This window comes from Desmodus rotundus, chromosome 5, assembly GCF_022682495.2.
Source record: "Desmodus rotundus isolate HL8 chromosome 5, HLdesRot8A.1, whole genome shotgun sequence".
NCBI lineage: Eukaryota > Metazoa > Chordata > Mammalia > Chiroptera > Phyllostomidae > Desmodus > Desmodus rotundus.
Genome location: NC_071391.1, coordinates 45733608 through 45756024, shown reverse-complemented (window position 1 = coordinate 45756024; position 22417 = coordinate 45733608). Strand labels below are relative to the sequence as shown.

The 22417-nt window shown below is 35.8% G+C and overlaps 1 protein-coding gene across 4 annotated transcripts in view; it reads right to left on the bottom strand.

Annotated features, from left to right (window-relative positions):
• Positions 1–22417, bottom strand: part of NUP98 (nucleoporin 98 and 96 precursor) — a 110153-nt gene that overhangs the window by 49732 nt on the left and 38004 nt on the right. For 2 of the 4 annotated variants that reach the window (XM_053923692.1, XM_024572806.3), the window contains exons 11-13: positions 15543–15635; positions 9047–9187; positions 2563–2696 (exon numbers count right to left, since the gene is read on the bottom strand). In XM_053923692.1, coding sequence (XP_053779667.1) covers positions 2563–2696; positions 9047–9187; positions 15543–15635 — 368 coding nt within the window. The remainder of the gene's footprint in view (positions 1–2562; positions 2697–9046; positions 9188–15542; positions 15636–22417) is intronic. The other 2 variants (XM_053923693.2, XM_053923694.1) reach the window with 1 other exon arrangement.

Here is a 22417-nt window from a genome sequence, read left to right as displayed (position 1 = left end):
CACAATGTACTTTCCGAGGTCTCTTTGTGATCTTTTATAATTCTGTGCCTTTTCTCGGAAATGTCTTAACCTAGACTACCAATTTCCACATGAATACACAAAAAGTTAAGTGTTACCCCTTCTGAAAAGCGTTACCAAACTTACTCAAGAACCTATGCTCTTCCCTGTATTACATTTAATTTTTTATTAAGATTCACATAACATAAAAGTCACCATTTTAACTCATAAAATTCAGTGCTTTTTATTATATTTACAAGGTTGCGCAACCATTACTGCTACTACCTAATGCCAGAACACTTCCCTCACTCCAAAAAGACACCCCCCTGGTGCGGCTCAGTAGATTGAGCGCCAGATCTGCAAACCAAAGGGTCACCAGTTTGATTTCCCAGTCAGGGCACATGCCTGGGTTGCAGGCCAGGTCCCCAGTTGGGGGCATATGAGAGGCAACCACACATTGATGTTTCTCTCCTTCTCTTTCTCCCTCCTTTCCCCACTCTCTAAAAATAAATAAAAAAAAAATTTTTAAAAAAGAACCTCCTAGTTCTTATCATCCCTTAGCAAACATGAATTTTTGTCTCTATGGATTTGCCTATTCTAAACATTTTATGTAAGTGGAATGATTAAGCCTTTTGTGTTGCATTGCATCTTTCACCTAGCACAATGTTTTTTAAAGTTCATCCATAGTATAGTACTATTGGTATCTACTTACAGTATATCAGTACTTCACTTCTTTTTATGGCTGAATGATATTACACTGTATAGAAATACAACATTTTGTTTATCCATTCATCAGCTGATGGGCTCCTCTCTCTATTATTACAAATACTATATTGAGCTACAGTAAATTTAAACACTTACAGGTCTGCTCTTCCTCACTAGATAACAAATTGTGAGATAGTAAATTCTTGTTCATTTTCATTTTGTATCCTCAGTGCTGAACACATGCACTAGCACATATATATGAACCTAAAATTATGCTATATAAATAACAATTTTCTTCTAATCACAACTTACACTTATATAGCACCTTAAAAACCACATTAAATTCATATCTTGTTTTTCATCATATCTAGTTACAGAGTTAATTTAAGAACAAGCTGAGGGATAAATGACAATAGCTTCTGTATACTAAACACTATATGCCACATTTGCATTATCTAATTAAATTCTCAACACTAAACAATATTACTATTCCCATTTTATACATGAGGAAACAGATTCAGGAGGCAAAAACACATGCCAAATGTCTCACAGACGGTAAGTGGTAAAAGAAGGATTAAACAGATCAAAGACTTTGCACCCTTACGTACACTGCAGTGTTATTTACAATTGCCAAGATTTGGAAGCAGCCCAAGTGCCCATCAATGAGTGGGTAAGTGCTGCAGCACATTTACACAATGGAATACTACTCAGACAAAACAAGGACATCTTAGCTTTAGCAACAGTATGGAAGGACGTGGAGAACATTATGCTAAGTGAAATAAGCCAGTCAGAAAAAGACAAATACCATATGATTTCACTTATATGTAGAATCTAATGAAAAAAATAAAACAAAATAGAAACAGACTCAAAGATACAGAAAACAGATTGACAGCTGTGAGACGGGAGAGGCACTGGGAGGCTGGGTGAAAAAGGTGAAGGGATCAGGCAAAAACATACACATACACACAAAAACAAAAAAACCCTAAACACTCATAGACATAGGCATGGTCTATGAGGGAAAGGGGAGTGGGGGGAGGGTAGAAAAGTAAAGGGGGGATAAATGGTGATGGAATAAGACTTTACTTTGGGTGGTGAAAACACAATACGATATATAGATGGTTCCTATATATAGAATTATATACCTGAAACCTACATAATTTTATTAGCCAATGTCACCCCAATAAATTAAAAAAAAAAAAAAAAAAAGACCAAACACTATGCTTTTAATGACACAGCGGGCAAAGATCATTTCTTTGCCACTAGAGTATAAAAGACTATAACAAAGCTATGTGGAAATCAGGATGAAAGATTTTGATTTGCCACTTAAGAGCATTATAATTTTAGGAAAATTAGTTTCTTGGAGCTGAGCCTTAGTTTGCTCAACTATAAATATATGCCCTATTTCACAGCTGTTAAAAAGTCTCAGCTCTTGCCCTGGCTAGTATGGCTCAGTGGATTGAGTGCCAGCCTACAAACTGAAAGTTTGCTGATTCGATTCCCAGTCAGGGCATGTGCCTTAGTTGTAGGCCAGGTCCCCAGCTGGGGGCGTGCAAGAGGCAACCAATTGATGGGTCTCTAGCACACTGATGTTTCTCTCCCTTTCTCCCTCTCTTCCTCTCTCTAAAAATAAATAAAATCTTTAAAAAGCACAGCCCTCCCCTCCAGACCAGTGCTCATTTCACTGTTTGTCACACTACTTTTCAACAGCAAAAACAATTTATCCCCTGGCATAGTGAAAAGCACAAATAAATGTGTCTTAAAAAATTAATTACACCTAAATTTGCTTAGGCTTTGTACATAAGATATTACAATTTGCATATTTAGTTTATTCTCTCTGAGAATAAGAATCCTTAAATTTACCTCTTCTTTCTTCTTAGGGTCTGACATGGGATTCCGGAAGAGAGGAGAGTCTCCAAAAGGTGAGTATGTTAGACTGTTGATGTGCTGCTGGAGAACAGCCTGCTGCGCAGCAGAGGCATTTGGATCTGTCAAAGCTTTTTACAAAAAGAAAATAAAAAGCAGATGTTAGTCCAAGGATCCAGTGCATTTATAGCAAGAGAACTCAAAACTCTTTTTGAAGATGTGGTCTTCAAAATGTTCAGAATCACTCAATGGTATTACTGGTGGGGAGCAGGGGAACAACTGTGAAGAAATCAACAATCAAATGAAGGAACGGGTCAAAGATGAAGAGGCAGTGCATAAGAGACAACATAAATAAAATTTTACTTAGCTGTTCACTGTTATTATTAATCAATGATATGTAAATTAAAACAACCTGGAGGAAATATTTTTATACCTACCTCATTATCTATCAGTTAATGGCACAGTTATATTAGTCTTTGAATATAAAAAGATTACAAAGTGGTTTAGTCTGTCTAAAAGAAACAATATGAGAGTATATAGAGAAAGTACTATTTTTATAGTTTTCAACATCATAATTTCAAGCATGGAAATTTAACCCAAGGATTTAATTAAACTAAAAACAAAATAAAGAAAAATATGAGTGTTCACTGAACATTATATGTAAAAGTCAAGAATTAGAAACAACCTATGTCCAACATTAACAGTTGTAAACATCGTGATACATTGACATGGTGGGTTAAGTAGTTATTAAAAACAATTATAACATGTTTCATTGTAGAAATAAAAAAGTATCTTTGATTTAATTTAGTAAGTAAACATCCCAGAATTAAAAATATTATGTGTACCTTCTATGTAATAGAGAAGGTAGCAGCATACAAAAAATGAAAACAGCTGTTAAGGCGTCCTTACAGGTTTAGTATTTATACTTAACATTCATATTACATTGAAGTAAAAATTGAAAGGAATAAAGGACACCTAATTAGTCTAATTTTCTTTCAAAGTATAAGAACAAACGTGTCATCAGTCACAGCGAATTTAAGAAACAGACAAGTAACAAAGATCTACAACTGTACACAGTAAAAAGAAAAAAGAACCACACACCACACGTTATCTGCACTGTATCTTATTCCACATGTACCTTGACTGATGAAGAAACCTCTTTGCAAGACAAACATTTCCAAAAAGACTGATAAAAAAAATCAAATCACACTTAAGTCATTTTATAGATTACTTTTATTCCTTTATAAACTAGGGCTAAAGCTAATATATAAGACAATACACATTAAAGGAATGCCATAAACAAAACATTGTGAAATTTTTAACGTTCACAATAGGGAGAAAAAACATAGCAGCAACAGTAACAAGAAACCCAAAATACACAGCTAAAACTAAATTTGTGACAAAGGGGTAGTTCCACTTGAGTCAAATTAAGCTTTCTTAAAATTTAATGTATTCATTGAATACTAAAACACTGCAGGGTGAAATTTAGAGAGTGCAAATTTGCTCAGGATTTTGACACCCAAAGGAGATGTCAATTTAAAGAGCATGTAGTACCCTGACCAGTGTGGCTCAGTCATACCACAAAGCAAAAGGTCAGGGCACATACCTGGGCTGCAGGTTCAGTCCCCAGTTGGAGCGCATACCAGAGGCAACCAGGCAATGTTTCCCTCTCTCCCATCCCCCTCTCTAAAAATAAAAAAAAATTAAAAAGTATATAGTACATCATCTGTATTCAGAAAGTTCTTAAACCTACTTTAAGACTACAGGTGAGAAAAATAATGTAGAAAAGTATCTTTGGTACACAGTGGAACGAAGTATCAGTAGTGTTATTCTGTGGACTATTCAAGATGACTCAAGAAAACCTGAGTATTTTTAAATAATATTCACTGGTCAGTTTGCTACTTCACGGTCAGTTACCCATTAAAAAGCTGACCCACACCAGCTGATCCCATCATTTAATAAGTATAAGTAACCCCACCTGAATCTGCACAAAACAATAACAACTTCCATTAGAAATCAAACGTAAGTGGAAAAATGTGTGAGGATGTTTTTATTTTTTTTCATATGTTTAAGTATAAAATCTTCTCTATTAACTGTATTATTTAAAAACACAGGGTAAAAAGATCCAACACATAAGCAAAAATAAGGTAAGAGAATAAATAAGGAAGCATAAGCACTAGTTAAGCTATGTTGGTGTTATATCCAATTCTGATTATAATAATTTGAAAACATATCAAAAAACTGCACTGTGATCAAATTATTAAAGCACTAGGACCCTGGCTGGTGTAGCTTAGTGAACTGAGTGCCAGCCTGCAAAACCAAGGGTTGCCGGTTCGATTCCCAGTCTAGGATATATGCCTGGGTTGTGGGCCGGGTCCCCAGTGGGGAGCACGTGAGAGGCAACAATACAAACTGATGTTTCCCACTCTTTCTCCCTCCCTTCCCTTCCCTTCTAAGATAAAAATAAAATCTTAAAAAAAAAAAAGAAAAGCAATAGGAAAATGTTTAAAAATTAAGTTTTCTGACAACAGAAGCAGCTGATAACACTTTATCTAGAAGAAAGACACAGACAATAAGGTTCTGCAAAGAAACTGTAGCAGATTGTTTTGCTTAGCTTTAGGGGGTAAAAGTAGAGCCACTGGGTAGAAATACTATGAAGGCAGGTTTTGGTTTTAAACAACCTGAACAGAACAGTGGACTACACTGATTTGTAAGAAAGGTACCTTAACTGAGGTTTTTAAGATAAGTAAAGGCCTCCCATGATAGGAATGGACTCAAATGGAATCTAAAGCACCTTCTAAGATTTCTGTGATGCAAAATGTACATTCTAAAAGTCAATATAGCCCTGACCAGCATGACTTGGTGGATTGGACATTGTCCCTCAAAGCTAAAATTCGTAGGTTCAATTCCCAGTCAGGGCACACTGCTGCATGGGTTGCGAGTCAGGTCCCTGGTTGGGGACATGTGAAAAGGCAATCGATCGATGTTTCTCTCCAACATCGATGTTTCTCTCCCTCTCTCACTCCCTCCCTTCTCCTTTCTCTGAAAATAAATAAAATTTAAAAAATAAAAATAAAAAACGGTTAATATAACTACTTTTAAGTGGGTAGTAACACTAATTATATAACCCTAATACTACATTTTTTGGTCAGAAACTTTTTAATAGGCTTTGAAAAAAGATGGGATACAGAGAACAAGCTGATGGTTGCCAGAGGAGAAGGGGTTTCAGGGACTGGATGAAAAAGGTAAAAGGATTTAGAAATACATAGTGGTAGTTACAAAATAGTCACAGGGATGTAAAGTATAGCATAGGGAATATAGCCAATAATACTGTAGTAACTGTGTGTGATGCCAGGTGGGTACTGGAACTATCAGGGGGAACACTTTGTAAAGTACATGACTGTCTAACCACTATGCCGTACACCTGAAACTAACACAAAATACTGAATGTAAACTGTACTTGAAAAAAAAAATTAAAAGAGAAAAGATGAAATCATTAGAAACCATTCAGAAAGCTATCCAAGTAAAAATGGCAGGTTACAATATTTATGTTACTACCTTCTACCGAAAACCACCAAAAATAAGGAAAATATCATTTTTAATGATACAACTGATTCTAATACTCAAAAGAGATCAGAATTCTAATTCAAATTAAGAATAATCTGACAGTAACCAGGGGAGGTGGGAAGGGATAAGGCGGGGGGGATTTTCAGGAGCAACTATAAAGGACACATGGACAAAATCAAGGGGCGGGGGTGGGAGCAGGGGAGGGAGGTGGGGAGGGTTGGGGGGGGGAGTGGAGGCCGGTAAATGCAGACAACTGCACTTGAACAACAATAAAATAATTATTAAAAAAGAAAAGAATTCTAATCCATCTCCACTCCCTCCAAAGACCTAAATAAAATCTATGGTTAAAAAAATTAAAATATGTCAATATAACCCATAACTACAAAGAACGGGGAAGTAGCAAATGAACAGATGATTACAACAAAGCAGTATTTGCCCTGGAGAATCTCAGAAAGTTTAGGGATTCAAGAATATCAACTTCGATGAAATGAGCCTGAAAACAGGAGAGAAGAATCAATGCAAAGTGTACATGCAAAACAATGACACCATCATCCTCCTAATCCCTGATACTCAACAGACAGGCCAAAAATATGTGTGTGCGCCTCTGATGAAACAAAGTTAACAATGGAAAGAACAAGGGCAACTAGTTTGGGTGCTTGCATCACCCCAGAGCTGACATTTAGAGGACCCTTGGATAATAACTGGTTCCTGCCTGGACTAGTTACCTTAAAGTGGAACCAACTGGTACACAAGCTCTATCCATACACACAAATAGCCAGTGAGCCTTTTATTATTTTATTCCTAAATATAAATGGACAAAGTCACCATGCATTAAAGAGTAAGATCAAAACAAAAATAATCCTGAAGATTTAAGGAACAGAGGAACCTGTGCAAACATCAGAATCAGCTTTAGCATTAAAAAAAAAATTTAATGCCAATGAACAAATTCAGCCCTGGCTGGTGTGGCTCAGTGAATTGAGTGCCAGCCTGTGAAGGACAGGGCTGCTGGTTTGACTCCCAGTAACGGCACATGCCTGGGTTGTAGGCCAGGTCCCCAGTAGGGGGTGCACAGAAGCAACCACACATTGATGTTTCTCTCCCTCTCTCCCTCCCTTTCCCTCTGTCTAAAAATAAGTAAATTTAATCTTAAAAAAAAATCATGCCAATTAACAAATTCAGAGTTTCAAGAAAATTGCATCTAAGAACCAGATGTTTGAATAAACTTTCAAAGAAGAATTCCTATACATTAAAAATAAAAATTAAAATACAAAAAGGTGATGATTTAGAAGGCAACCAAATATCTCCTAAAAAGTAGAACAGCAAAAACCAAAATAAAACAAAACAAAAAACCCAAGAACTATGATAGAAAAGGTCTAAGATGATCTTGAAATTTCAGGACAAAGGGACAATCCTAAATGTTTGTGGGAGAGGCAGGAACAAGGTTCAAGAATCAGAAAGGCATTCGACTTCTCATCAGTAACGGTTCATGCCAGAAGGAATACAGTAAAAGTTGTGAGAGCAAATTATTTTCACACCAGAACTCCTTAACATTAAAGTGTGTGAAACTTGAACATTAAAGTAATTTTTAAAAAGAAAAAATAAATAAAGTGTGTGAAACTAATGAAGATATTTTTAGATGTGTTAAGTGGTCAAAGTTCACCTTTCACACACTTGAAAATACATTCCAGAAAACTGGGGAAAAAAGAGGAAAGCCCTATATCCAGGACACAGCAGCTCCCACTGGGAGACTTGAAAGGAATATCCTGGAACAATGCTGAAGGCCCAGGGAATAATCAGAGTTCACATTGCTGCAGAGGACACAGGGATCAAAGAATGAAGCATTCTAGGGTAAAAGAATTCTGGTAACATCCTTAAGAATTCAGACTACTTTGGGAAGGCAGTAAGGGCTGGCAGTGAAAGAGGAAAAACAGAGTCAAAGATCACAGGAAAAGCTATATGGTAAAGGTGTACTTGGCAGGGCAGCACTGTTTTCCTACTTATAATAAATGTTGTGTTCATTTGCAATTTTTATGCTTTAACCAAAAAAAGAGAACAATAATAATTTAAGACAGAACATGTTATCAACTTCATCAATATAAAACTATAAAGATGCAAAAGAAATGAAAGAAAAAGAAGGGTAAGGAAGGAAGGGCACTAATATTCTTAATTGACCAAGGAGAATCAAGAAATACTATCCCCTATTTGACAGAATAAAAAATGTATATGTATATAAGGACACAACTTAAATCTGCAAAGGCTTCTCAAAATGTGGTACATGGAGTACGATAGTACTGGAGATGAATTTAAATTCATTCTTATCTATCTATCTATGTTGCTCTATTTATGTCAGGTGATATCAATTTTTCCTTTCTGGTAGGACATAATTTTCTATGAAAAAGATATTTAAGTTAAAAAATAAATTAATTTTGAATTAGAAATACTACAAGTGGCAGGCAGGTATTTCAAAAACTGAGAAGGGGTATTCAAATGAAGTATGAAAAAGGCTTCTTCAACAGATAAAACTAAACAGGAAACTTAGTAAACATGATTATACTGGGAGAAGTGAATAAATGAGCTAAATTTTCACCTATCATTAGCAATTTAAATTTACTTATATTTAATAAAGCAAAACACAGCAATATAAGCACACCATTCAGAGACATGAATTTAATTATATACCAGATGAATTAAAAGCTGTAACAAAAGTGGTTTCTTTGGGTGAGTAGGTCTGAGAATGGGAAGCAGGGAAGGCCAGGAACTATTACAAGTCCATCTGCACTACATAATTATTCGTTTGTATGCATGTACTGCTTTGGTGGGAGTGGAACAGAGGTAAAGTGGGAAATCAGGTCAGCAAGTTAAGTATTAGCAAGAAATAAACTGAGAAAAGCCTTCTAAAGTGACTGACACTTACCTACTGGGGCCTGGGGGGCTCCAAAGCCCAAAGTGGCTGTCGTGGTATTAAATCCAGGGGCCCCAAAGGCTCCTGTACCAAGAGGCCCTCCGATCTTAGGTTGGTTGTTCCCAAACAAAGATGCCTGTCCAGCACCAAGAGCTATGGAGACAAGAGGAAAGAAAAATGCGCCACAGAAGATCCTTGAATGTTGTAGAGGTCAGTTACTTAAAAACATAATACATTTGGAAACTTCTTAACGACCATTCATTTCAACAACAGCTAATACAGTAAATACTAACTATATGCCCGGCACAGTGCTGAGTATATTACATACATGGTAGGCAAAATATTTAACCTCTCTGTGTTGTTTCCTCACCTATAATGAGGTAGTAACACATGGCTTAGATATTTATCCTAAGATTTAAAACGAATACATACTAAACAAGTAGATGTCTGATAGGTATTAACAATCTTTAAATATTAGCTAGTATCATCTCATTTAATCTTCATAAGTCTGGAAGTAGAAACTATTATCCCCAGTTTATAGATGAGAAAAATAAAGGTTTAGTAATTAGCTCAATGTCATATATGTAGGAAATAGTGAGATTGAGGTCCAAACCTTAATGCCTCTAACCATACAACCTGGACTCTTAACTGCAACTCCATAGTAAAACAGATTTTTGAAAGAATTAAAAGTTAATTCTCCCTAAATCTTAAAATCAGGCCCTGGCCGGGTAGCTCAGTTGGTGAGAGTATAGTCCTGATATGCCATGGTTGTGGGTTTCATCCACGACCGGAGCACATACAAGAAACAACCAATGAATGCATAAATAAGTGGAACAAAGTGATATTTCTCTTCCTCTCCTTCCTCTCTCTCTTTAAAATAATTTAAAAAAACACTTGCAAATCAAAATACTCAATGTCGTCTTTTTGACTAACAAAAGCTAAACTATAAAAAACCAAATCCAACATACGTTCTTTGTATAAAAATACTAACACTTTCAAGTATTCCATCTCATGAAAACTACTTGAGACTTTTTGTTTTATGGAAAGCTAAATGAGTTGTGATATGGTTACCAAAGAGGATCAAGTTTCAGCAGGAATGAGACTGGATAGAGTAAGAACTTGTTTTAACCAGAGGGAAGACCATTGCAGAAACTTGTAATTTTTTAAAAAAGATTTTATTGATTTTTTCAGAGACACGGAAAGGGAGGGAGAAGGAGGGAGAGAAACATCTACTGGTTGTCTCTCGCATGCCTCCGACTGGGGATCCAGCCCACAAACAACGCAGCAACCCAGGCATGTGCCCTGACTGAAAATCGAACCAAAGACCCTTTGATTGCAGGCCGGCACTCAACCCACTGAGCCACCCCAGTCAGGGCAACACTTGTAATATTTTAATGACAAATGATTTCTACTTATGGATCTTGTCAGCAATGATTTTTAAAGTATTAAAAAGGGAGAATTCAGTTATTTAGAATATGTTACTGGCATAAATTATTTAAAAGATTTCCAGCCTTGGCTGGTGCGGCTCAGTGGATTGAGCGCTGCCCTACAAACTGAAAGGTCGCTGGTTTGATTTCGGTCAGAGCACATGCCTAGGTTGCAGGCCTGGTTCCCAGTTGGGGGCATGCAGGCATGCAAGAGTCAACCAGTCGGATGTTTCTCCCCCGCCCCCTTTCTCCCTCCCCTTTCTAAAAATAAATAAAATAAAAAAAAATTCCATCCTTCCTTCCTCACAAAGTTAGTGGTATTTGGAAGATCTGAAGCTCCTTCTAAATGTATCAGTATTTCTTGATAGATATATGGGTTACCAGGAAAATCATTAAAATCGTTTCAAAGATGTAACACTTGGAGGTTAAAACTACCAAATGGGAACTGCTTTGAAATCAGAACCAAAAAAAAAGAATAAAAATTTTGTACTCAGAAAATTCACACAATATACAATACAGATGGTGACTAGTGGATGGAGAAAGTATTCCCTAACTTTCCAATCTCATTAATAACAAGAAGATAACAATGCAGCAATGGAATTACTTCACCTTAAAAAGCCCCACTCTGGTACAGGGACTAAGTCCTTAGCCATTACAATTTGGTGAAAATTTCAAGGAAAACTAAAATTATATTAGTCCCTCAAATGACTTAGTTAATGGCCAAATTTCAGGATTCTTTACTGTTCCAAGTGGCAAACAAATCCTTACACCCAAACAAAAACTTAAATGAAACCCAAATATATAAAATTTCTGTTCTAAGTATTTCCCTCCCCTTTGCAGCAGCCCTGGATAAAGAACAGTGAAACAGTCTAAAAACCACTTTATTTCAATAACCAACAAAAGAATAAAGACACTGGGAGGGCCCTGGCTGGTGTGGCTCAGTGGTTGAGCACTAGCCTGCGAAGTGGGAGGGCACTGGTTCGATTCCTGGTCAGGGCACATGCCTGGGTTGCGGGCCAGTCCCCAAATGGGGGCATGTGACCAATGTTTCTCTCCCTCTCTTTCTCCCTTCCTTCCTCTCCCTAAAAATAAATAAATAAAACCTTAAAAAAAAAAAAAGACACTGGGAGGTTCCAGTGACCTACAAAGGGATTATCATAAAATGACCTGCATACTGTTACAATTTATCAAGGGTAATGTATGTATTTTATCCAGATCTGTCTTATATTATGCATAAGTAGATTTTTATGCTTAATAAAAGGATTTACTAGAAATATTCTGATGTATGATAATGTCGAGTTAAGAAATGTGCTGTATTTATGATTAGGTGTATGAGTTTAAGGAAGATACATAGGGGTCCCCATGGTAATAGTGACCCTAGAAACTATGAAAAAATGAAAATGATTATATTCCTTTTGAGATCATCTACTACATTTTAGAATTTTATTTTATCTATGGGGTATCTATTAGCATGCGGTAGATTTTTCTGTGTATGTCTTAGTGTAACAATCAACTTTACTAGCTGTACCCTTTAAGCTTATTATTTCATGGAAAATTTTAAGAACTAAAACTCCTTAATATTATTACTAGAAAACTACCAAGAAAATGGCATACCACTGATGATGCTGGTAGTTAATATCACTGTGAAGAAGAAAGTGACACACCCATGATTTAACAAGCGTTCCTTCGTCCAAGCACATCAGGGGGAAAAAAATCATATGCCAAAAGGTAATATAAAATATTTTATAGATTGATCACTTAAATCTAAATATACAAAAAACTTATATATTTGTACATTTTATATTTCTGTAGTCAACTATTCATAAAGTAGGTAAAGGCCTATGTTACAGGGAAATTTACTTCTGTTGAAGTATGAGTTTGAATCACTACCACTCAAAACAAGAAGCTGCACAGGAATACTTATTCAGCTTATGTCCCCCCAAAACACAGCCTAATGCTATAGTGCTATTCTACTTATGATACCATGAAATAAAGAGTTTATGAATGTGGGTGTTTATATACAGCAGTCTCCAGACACATTACTCTTAAAGCTAAAAATCTGCTTTAGCAGATGTACTCATCAAAGAGTTGCAAGAGAGTGTGCTTGGTGATTCTCACAATTCTCGTTTCCCTACATGATCTGCTGCTAAGGTTGGGGTTTAAAATTCTTTATTAATTCTATTTGGCTTTTAGTTTATGAGAACAAGGCATGAATGAGGAATATGTAACAATAATAAAAATGTAATCTGTTGTCTGTTTAAGATAAACAATATATATTCAAACTAATAAGAACTGTTTAAGAAAAACAATATATATTCAAACTAATAAAAAGACTGAGTATATGTTACTATGGAATAGAAGACAATAGCATCACAAAAATGTGATAGAACATTTTATAATCTTGGATTACAAGAGAAGGCATTTCTAATCATAACCAGCAAGACCAAAAAGCCAAAGAGGAGAAAATGACAATTTTGACCAGGTAAAAATAAAACTTGTAGAAGACAGTAACATAAACAAAATGAAATAAATACTTGGTGGAAATACCTGTAACAGACATTACAGTAGCATCTTACCCAGGCCTTAGACTTATGGTTACTATAATGTCTAGAATCAAGACTACCCTTGGGCCCCTGGCTGGTGTGGCTCAGTGATTGAGCTCTGGGCTGCAAAACAAAAGGTCATCAGTTGGATTCTCGGTTAGGGCACACACCTAGATTGAAGGCCAGGTCCCCAGTTGGGGGCATGCGAGAGGCAACAGATTGATGTCTCTCTCTTTCTGTCTCTCTCTCTGTCTCTGTCTCTCTCTCTACTTCCCCCTGTCTCCAAAAGTAAATAAATAAAATCTTTAATCTACCCTTGGGGGGAAAAACCCTTAATTTGCCCACATCAAAGCTATTCCTCTGGGATTAGAAGAGAGCATTGATGTCAGATGATACATTCTGCTTAAATTTAGGAATCGTATTGTACAAAAAACTAGAGCTTTTTAGTTCTACATGGGTAAGTTAAAAGGCTCTAATGAAACCAAAACGAGTTAATAGCCACAGTATGTAAAGCACTCTCAGAAATAAATTAAAACACAATAACCAATTATTATGGAATAGGGAATTCAAGGATTCCTTCACATGGCCAGTAAACATAAGGATATCCTTTACCACTAATGAGTAAAGTGCAAATTAAAATACAGTAATTTTCACTATCATGCACATAAAGATGAAAAAGTGCAACAACATTGAAAAGCTATGGAAAATGAGTATTTTTATACAAATGTGAGCGAAAATGCAAACTAGCATTCTTTTTAGAAGGCAAACTGTTAGCAAGATTGACCAAAATTCAGTATCTGTTTATCTTCTGAAAGAATTCTAAGAGTAAATCCTACATAATACTAATACACACAAAATTATGTCACAAATATCTTCATTACTGCTTTGCTAATAATATAAAATAACTCAAGTGTCCCACAAAAGGGAAAATGTTAAATAAATTATGGTGTGTGTATGTATTTGTTACATGTATGTATGAACATGCAATGAAATACTAAACAAGTTATATTTAAAGAATGAGTCAGGTCTATACATACTGAACACGAGAAAAACTACATCCCCCAAATGTCATGGAAAATAGGAAAAAAAAAAAAAGGAAAGGAAAGAAAGAAACACAGAGTACTATATATGGCAGTTACTTGCAGTTTGAATTAGGACTATACCATCCAACATGAAATATACTGAGACGCATTAACACTTATCCAGAGATGGGCAGAAGTAGGTTTACAGTTGTTTGTATTACATTAAGAAATAATTTAAGAATAAACTGCTTCATGTACTCAAAATCGTAAACCTACTTTTACCCCACTCTGTGTATATAACTGAAACAAAGTTAAATAAAACAATACTTAACTTTGTTTTGTGCAATAGTTTTTTTAAAAAATTCTAGTTCTTGTTTTAAAAATGCTAGTTGTAGCCCTCTACATTAATATTACATCAAACTAATTAATGTATTTCATTGTTTGGCTTAAAAAACACTCATGGAGAATATGGTTTCCATATAAGAATATTTAAGAAGCCTACATATAAAACACATATATGTTTAAACATGTATGCATGTGTATAATTTAAGTGCATGTTTAGAAAATGTATATTAAGGGGTCTGACAAAACCAAACTTTCAACAGCTATGACTTCACAGCTAAAATATATGAACTGTCCATGATACTTCTATATTGTTTTTTTACAAGCACATTTTTTATTTAAAAAATTAAAAAAGAAACTATTCATAGAGTACAAAATGGTGTTCCGTTAAAAAAAAGATGAGAGATAAACAGAATAGAAGCAAAGACAGCAGATAACTGGTAAGTGGGAACAGAGACCATGGAAATACAGTCTGCAAGTAAATGGCCAAACCAATGGTCAGATGAACTGGGAAAGTACGTGTAACTATATGCTTAAGCAACCTTGTTGAACTGTACATACTGGAGAACTCATTCATTTTATGACCATCACCACCCTCCAATTGTTTAAAACACCTGGGTAAGTTAGCAGGGTCAATGCCTTCCTTCAAAGACACTGAAAAATAGTCATCAATAGTAGAAGTATACACAAAGGCATGACATTTTAGCTCTATATCAAGGTGAAAAGAATTAAAAAGTATGCACAGACCTTGCAAAAACTCAGAGTATTTATTTGTTAATTATTTCAGCATGTGCTCTCAATATTAGGGTAATAAAGCTTACCCAATAAACAGTTTAATGTCTCAAATTCTGGTCACAAAGGTAACACGGGGAACTTAAAAGTTAAAAATGTCACCGTATTAACAAGTCTCACATTAAATACTGAAAATCCCAGATAGACCAGGACTATCAGAGGACAAACATTTGTAGAAAGGGAGCACATAGCCTCTGGAAGAAATGTGCCAATGTTTTAAAACCTGGTAAAGCATAACTGCTGGAAATGTTTTATAAATACATTGTGAAAATGAAAATCTGGATCTCTTATTTCCAGGCATATAGTTAAACATAAGTCTTAAGATCCAGCAATCAGAAAGCCAAGATTATTACTTCCTAAATCTCAAGGTACAGTTCCTTACCTGTTCCAAATCCTGCACCAAGCCCAGTTCCCAGCGTCCCAGGTCCTGGTTTACTTCCAAAAATACTATTCCCACTGGTATTTGTGCCAAAACCTATAAAGACAAAAGAATGAGTGGACTGTACTTTAAACACAATTCTCACTTTTCTGTACAAGGGAATTTAAAACAAAGCAGTCTAACCCTAAGTTTTAGATTCTTTCAGTCATATATCCTAAATGGTTTCCTAATTTAATTTTTAAGTTTAAATTTGATGCCTGTGAACAGGCCCTACAATTCATTCTACTAATTACATTTCAGACTTGAAATACTAATTCAGTGTAAAATAATATCCAATATTAAAAAGGAAAGTGATTGTGCTTGAGCTTGGAAAACATTCCCTTTGTAAGACTTAAAGCCTTCAACCTACATTTCATGTTTAATTATTAAAAGAAAAACTCATTCCCTCTAACTTTCACTAAAAAATAAGACAGTCGACAAACATTTCGCTGAACCTAAAGGTTCTTGCTAAGAGAAAATTACCTGTAACAATACTAAAGTAGCTTTTGTTTTGAAAAAATGGACCTTATATGGATAACAACATGTGGTTGATCACATATGAGAAGCTTTAATGGCATCATACTCAATCAGCTCATAGGAGCACTCAGTCAGCTGATAGGAGCGCTCAATACTCAGCTAGATGATATTAAAAAGAAAATAATCATTCATAAACTTTTCTTGAATTGAATTGTTTCAGAGATGACGGAGAGCTCAAAGAACAATTCTCCTTCACTATACCCCATCGTTTAGAAAAATCCTGATGCACCTCCAAAGTCCACAGATCTCTGAACAAAGATACCCTACAACATGTTACTGCTATTATTTCTCTTTTGTTCAGATATGTCCACAATGTTTTTGCACATATCATTAATCTCTTTTGATAATAGGAAAAAAATTAATCACTGGCAAGCAAACCCTGTTTGTAAAATACTTGAAAGTCTTTTTAAAAGACATCATGGAGAGGTACAAATACAAAAGATTTATAGAATAAAGAGAGTATCCTGGAATGTATAAAAGTATCACCTACTAAGATTATACTTTGTTAAGTCAATATTTGGGTGATTACTTCAATGAAAAAGATTAAGGAAAAAAGCTGAAGAATTTAAACAGCTTGAAAACATATTTCTAATGTCATTTAAAAATCCAAGCAGGTAATCTTAGTCTCAATACATTTAATTTATGTATTTATTAAATCTTTTCAATTGTGCTAATTAATAGCTTTGCCACAAAAATGAAGTATGGCCTACTCAAGCACAATCGACTCTTTAAAAAAAATGTTCTTGGGGATATTGTTTTTCTTTCTGAGTTAAAATTTAACCAGAAAGGACCTCTATCCCCATAAACAGCAGAAAACAAAGTATCTGTAAACTACCTCAAACCAACAAGAGGGAAGTAAGTCCCAACTTACACTGCTTATACCACACATTTCCCCACATTTCTTACTGACAAATGTTTATCAACTCTGTTATTTCAAAACAATTTTTAAAATTAAAACTAAGAACAATTAAGTAATTAATGGTCAATTTATGATAAAGGAGTCAAGAATATAGAATGGGTAAAGGATAGTCTCTACAAAGAATGGTAGTAGGAAAACTGGACAGCCACATGCAAAACAATCAAACTGGACCACTGTCTTACATCATACACAAAATAAATTAAAGACTTATATGTAATCTCTGAAACCAGCTAATTCCTGTAAGAACACATAGTGGCAATCTCCCTGACATCTGCCTTGTTAATGATTTTTTGTACCTGAAACCAAAAGCAAAGGCAACAAAAGCGAAAATAATCAAGTGGGAATGCACCAAACTAAAAATCTTCTTTACAGCAAAGGGAACCATCAGTAAAATGAAAAGGCAACCTACTGAAAGGAAGCAAATATTTAAAAATCATACATCTGAAAAAAGGTTAATACCCTATATATATAAAGAACACACTCAACTCAATAGCAAAAAAACAATCTGATTAAAAAATGGGCAGAGGCCTGATCAGTGTGGCTCAGTGGGCTGGGCAATGTCCTCCAAAGCAAAAGGTCGCTGGTTCAATTTCCCACTGGTGCACATGCCTGGGTTGCGGGCCAGGTCCCATAGAGGCAAAGGAGGGGACAACTGATCAATGTTTCTTTCTCCCTTCCTTCGCTTCTCTCTAAAAATAGATAGATATAATCTTTAAAAAAAGAAAAGGAAAAAAAACCCCCAAAACAGGCAGACCTGAAGAGAGATGATTCCAAAGACATATAGATGGCCAACAGGTACTCAAAAAGGTGCTCAACATTACTACTCATCAGGGAAATGTGAATCAAAACCACATGAATTATCACCTCACACCTGTTAGAATGGCCATCATCGAAAAGAAAACAAACAGCCCTGACAGGTGTGGCTCACTCGGTTGGGCACTGTCCCTCAAAGAGAAAGGTTGCCAGTTAGATACCAGGTCAGGGAACATGCCTGGGTTGTAGGTTTGGTCCCCAGGCAGGGCACATACAAGAGGCAACCAATCGATGTTTCTTTTTCTCATCAGTGTTTCTCTCCCTCACTTTCCCTTCTCTAAAAATAAATAAATCTTTAAAAAAAAAAACAAGAAACAAGTGTTGGCAAGAATATGGAAGAAAGGGAACCCTGTGTACTGTTGGTGAAAGTGTACAGTGCAGCCATTATGGAAATCAGTATCAAAGTTCCTCAAAACATTAAAAACAGAACTACCATACACCCCGGCAATTACACTTCTGATTATTTTTTTTAAAAAAGCACTAATAAAAAAACCCTCAAAAAATATATGCCCCCCCCCCATTTTCATTATTTACTAATACCCAAGATAAGGAAACAGCCTAATTGTCAATCAGTGGATTAATGGATATAGAATATGTGGTGTGGCCCTGACTGGTATAACTCATTGGGCTGTGCGTTGTCCTGCAAAGTGAAGGGTCTCTGGTTCAATTCTCGGTGGGGGAACTTGTGTGGGCCGCAGGCCAGGTCACAGATTGGGGTGTGCCAGAGGCAGCTGATCATTTTTTTCTTTTGCACATCACTGTTTCTCACCCTCTCTTCCCCTTTCTCCAAAAATAAATAAAAATAAAATCTTAAAAAAAAAACCCCATGGTGTGTGTACAGATAATGAAATATTATTCAGACATAAAGATACAATGAAATCTGGCCAACAGCAACATGATAAAATTTGGGGGCATTATGCTAAGTGAAGTAAGTCAGAAAATACTAATACCATAGATCTCACTTACATGTGGAATCCAAAACCAAACCAAACCAAACCAAACCAAAAAACAAGCCCTGGTAAGATAACTCAGTTCGCTAGAGTTGTCCTGATATATCAAGTTTGCAGGTTCAATCCCCAGTCAGTGTACATACAAGAATCGACCAATGGCCCAGACTAGATGGCTCAGTTGGTTAGAGCATTATCCCATACACCAAAAGGGCTTCGGGTTTGACCCCTGGTCAGGGCAAATACCTAGGTTGTGAGTTCAATCCCAGGTTGGCGAGAGTGTATGGGAGGCAACCAATCAATGTTTCTCTCTTCCTCTCTCTCTAAAATCAATAAATATAACCTCGAGTAAGGATAAAAAAAAAGAATCAAGGAATGAATGCATAAATAAGAGGAACAACAAATCGATGTCTTTGTCTCCCTTCCTCTCTAAAAACCAATTAAAATAAAAATAGATAAACAAAAACAAAGAACAAAGCAACAACAAAAAATGAGCTCATAGATACAGAGAACAGATCAGTGGTTGCTAGAGGCAGGGGATAAGGGGATAGGTGAAATGGGTAAAAGGGGGTCAAAAGGTAGAAACTTCTGGTTATAAAATAAGTCATGAATATATGTACAGCATGGTGACTGTAGTTAATAATACTGTATTATATATCTGAAAGCTGCTGAGAGTAAATCCTAAAAGTTCTCATGAGAAAAAGAAATTTTTTAACTACGTATGGTGACAGATATTAATTGTACTCGCTGTGGTGATCACTTCCCAATATATGTAAATATTGAATCATTATGTTGTACATTTGAAACTCATATAATTATACTTCGAAAAAAAAAAATCAGCTTAGCCTTGGCCAGGTAGTTCATTTGGTTAGAGTGTCATCCCAATACGCCAAGGTTGTGGTGTGATTGCTTGTCAGGGCACATACAAGAAGTCTCCAATGAACATGTAAATACATACAAATAAGAAGAACAATAAATTGATGTCTCTCTTTCTCTCAAATCAATTTTTAAAAAATCATCTTAAAGCCCTGGCTGGTGTGGCTCAGGGGTTTGGGTGCCGTCCTGCAACCCAAAAGGTGGCCAGTTTGGTTCCCAGGCAGGGCACGTGTCTGGGATGCAGACCATATCCCTAAAGCGGGTATGTGAGAGCCAACCATTCACTGTTTCTCTCCCTCCCTTCCTCTCTCTCTAAAAATAAATAAGTAAAATCTTTAAAATTAAAAATCTTTTAAAAAATGAAACCAGCTTAAAAAAGATGTTTATATATACAAACAGCTCCTTAACTGTCTCTCCTACCCTGTCCCATGGAAAATGTCTTCCACAAAACTGGTCCCTGGTGCCAAAAAAGTTGGGGACTGCTGCTCTAAGGAATGACTGAAGGATTTGGCAACACCAATTAATTGTAGCAGGTATCCCAACCTTTATCATCGTGGGTCAATCACTTCCAAAATGAACCACAATCCCATACTGGATAACATGTAATTAACAATGACATAATGATGCCCCCAGATCTTGGTATGACCTTATTCCATTTCCAGATTTGTTATATGACTTATTTCTAAATCAGAAGATGGTCTCTGCCCACAAAATCAAAGTCCACAGCTTCCCAAGAAAATAGAACTCCAAATAAAGCTTTACTTGGATCTGGATCCCTCAAGGGTAATAATGAAATAACTTCTCCCAAGAATATAAAATAACTTGCCATCCTGTAATTCCAAACTAAGTTGTAATTATAGGAATCCTTCCTCTTAGGGCCCCATTTATTCATTCTTTAATTAATTTAATAAACTTTTAGTGAGCACCCACTAATTGCCAGATACTAGGTCAACACCAGTGATTTAAAAAAAAAAAAATTAAACACATTTGAAATAGCATGTGAGCTAGTGAGTCATATCAGATAATGATGAAACCTTTCATTTTCCAATCATTGAGTCCAGTATATTTTATTAAGTATAGCCTACACAAGCATTAACTTAAAGTAACATTTAATTCTGAACATGAAGTGTACTTAAAAAAAAAAAAAAAAAAAAGAAGCATTTTCAAAGGGAGTAAAAACTGATTCTTGAGGACGAGGTCCTTAAAAAAAATCATACAATGGCCCTGGCTGGTGTGGTTCAGTGGATTGAGTGCCAGCCTGCAAACCAAAGGGTCGCCAGTTCAATTCCCAGTCAGGGCACATGCTTGGGTTGTGGGCCAGGTCTCCGGGTGGGAGCATGCAAGAGGCAACACCACGCATCAATGTTTCTCTCCCTTTCTTTCTCTCTCGAAAAATAAATAAATAAAAATCTTAAAAAGGTCATACAATGGTTTATGGCCCTCTATACAGCACATAAACAGATACATAGGATACATATACTATTAAAATCTCACCGGCAACCTTTCAGGTAGCAGGCCAGCACTGAATCCACTGAGCCACATCAGCCAGAGTGACTTTTTTTTTTTTTTTTTTTTTTTAATTCTCGCTGAGCCCTGGCTGGTGTGGCTCAGTGGACTGAGTGCCTGTGAATCAGAGGGTCACTGGTTCAATTCCCAGTCAGGGCACATGCTTGGGTTGCAGGCGAGGTCCCCAGTTAGTGGGGCACACAAGAGGCAACCACACACTGATGTTTCTCTCCTTTCTTTCTCCCTCCCTTCCCCTCTCTCTAAATAAATAAAATTTTTTAAAAACCCTTTTCTCAAAACACACACACACACACACACACACACACACACACATCCATGCTAACCAAGTCCACTGCCTCAAAACCTTTCTTTCATAGAGTACAATCAAAAAGAATTATAGGTGGAATGAAAATCATTACTAGGAGTGATCAAACAACACAACAAAAAATGGGTTATAGAATCAAATGGAATGCATAAATTTAGGAATTGGTACCTGACAAGGATTTACCTATTTCCTTCACATAGTTCATATTTCTGTGAAAATGTATAACCTTCCAATGGACGCTTAAGGTGGTATCTTTCTCTAGTACAAGATCATTTAAAAACTCACTGAAAAATTGTGTGACTACTGACCTATGGGCAAATAACCATGTCTTTGCACTCACCTCCCACTAGATATTCAGTACCTGATGATGTATCTGAAATCCTTAACAAATATTTAAACCACTATTTCATTTGATGATTAAACGAACTTTCCATATCTGATTTACACAATTAATGTTGAATTTGTTTGAAAATTTAATTGGGTAGTTATGGAAAGCATTTAACATAGTATTTCCATTAAACGGGTTTTAATTTTTCTGGAGATTAGTTTAAGGGCTTGTTTTGTCAATTACTGTCCAATCGTATCTGTATTTCTCAACATGTACTCAAAAAATAAAGCTTCTGCCAAGTGTAAGAAAACTAATTGGCAAAATCAAAAAAGTCTAAACTTTCAGTAAGAATCACCAAATCTCAAAATACAACAAAAACAAAACGACAACAACAAACATTTAAAAAAAAGAATCATGAAATTTCATCTGTGTACTACTTCCCTGTTCGAAACCTGGCCTAACAGATTGTTATCTCAACCATGTATGTTTCATTTATGGTTTCTTAACTACTGGTGACGTAATGAAAAGAAAATGATTCTTTATTTTGGAAAAGAAAATCTATTTCCCTTAGAGAACCAACTTTCTGCA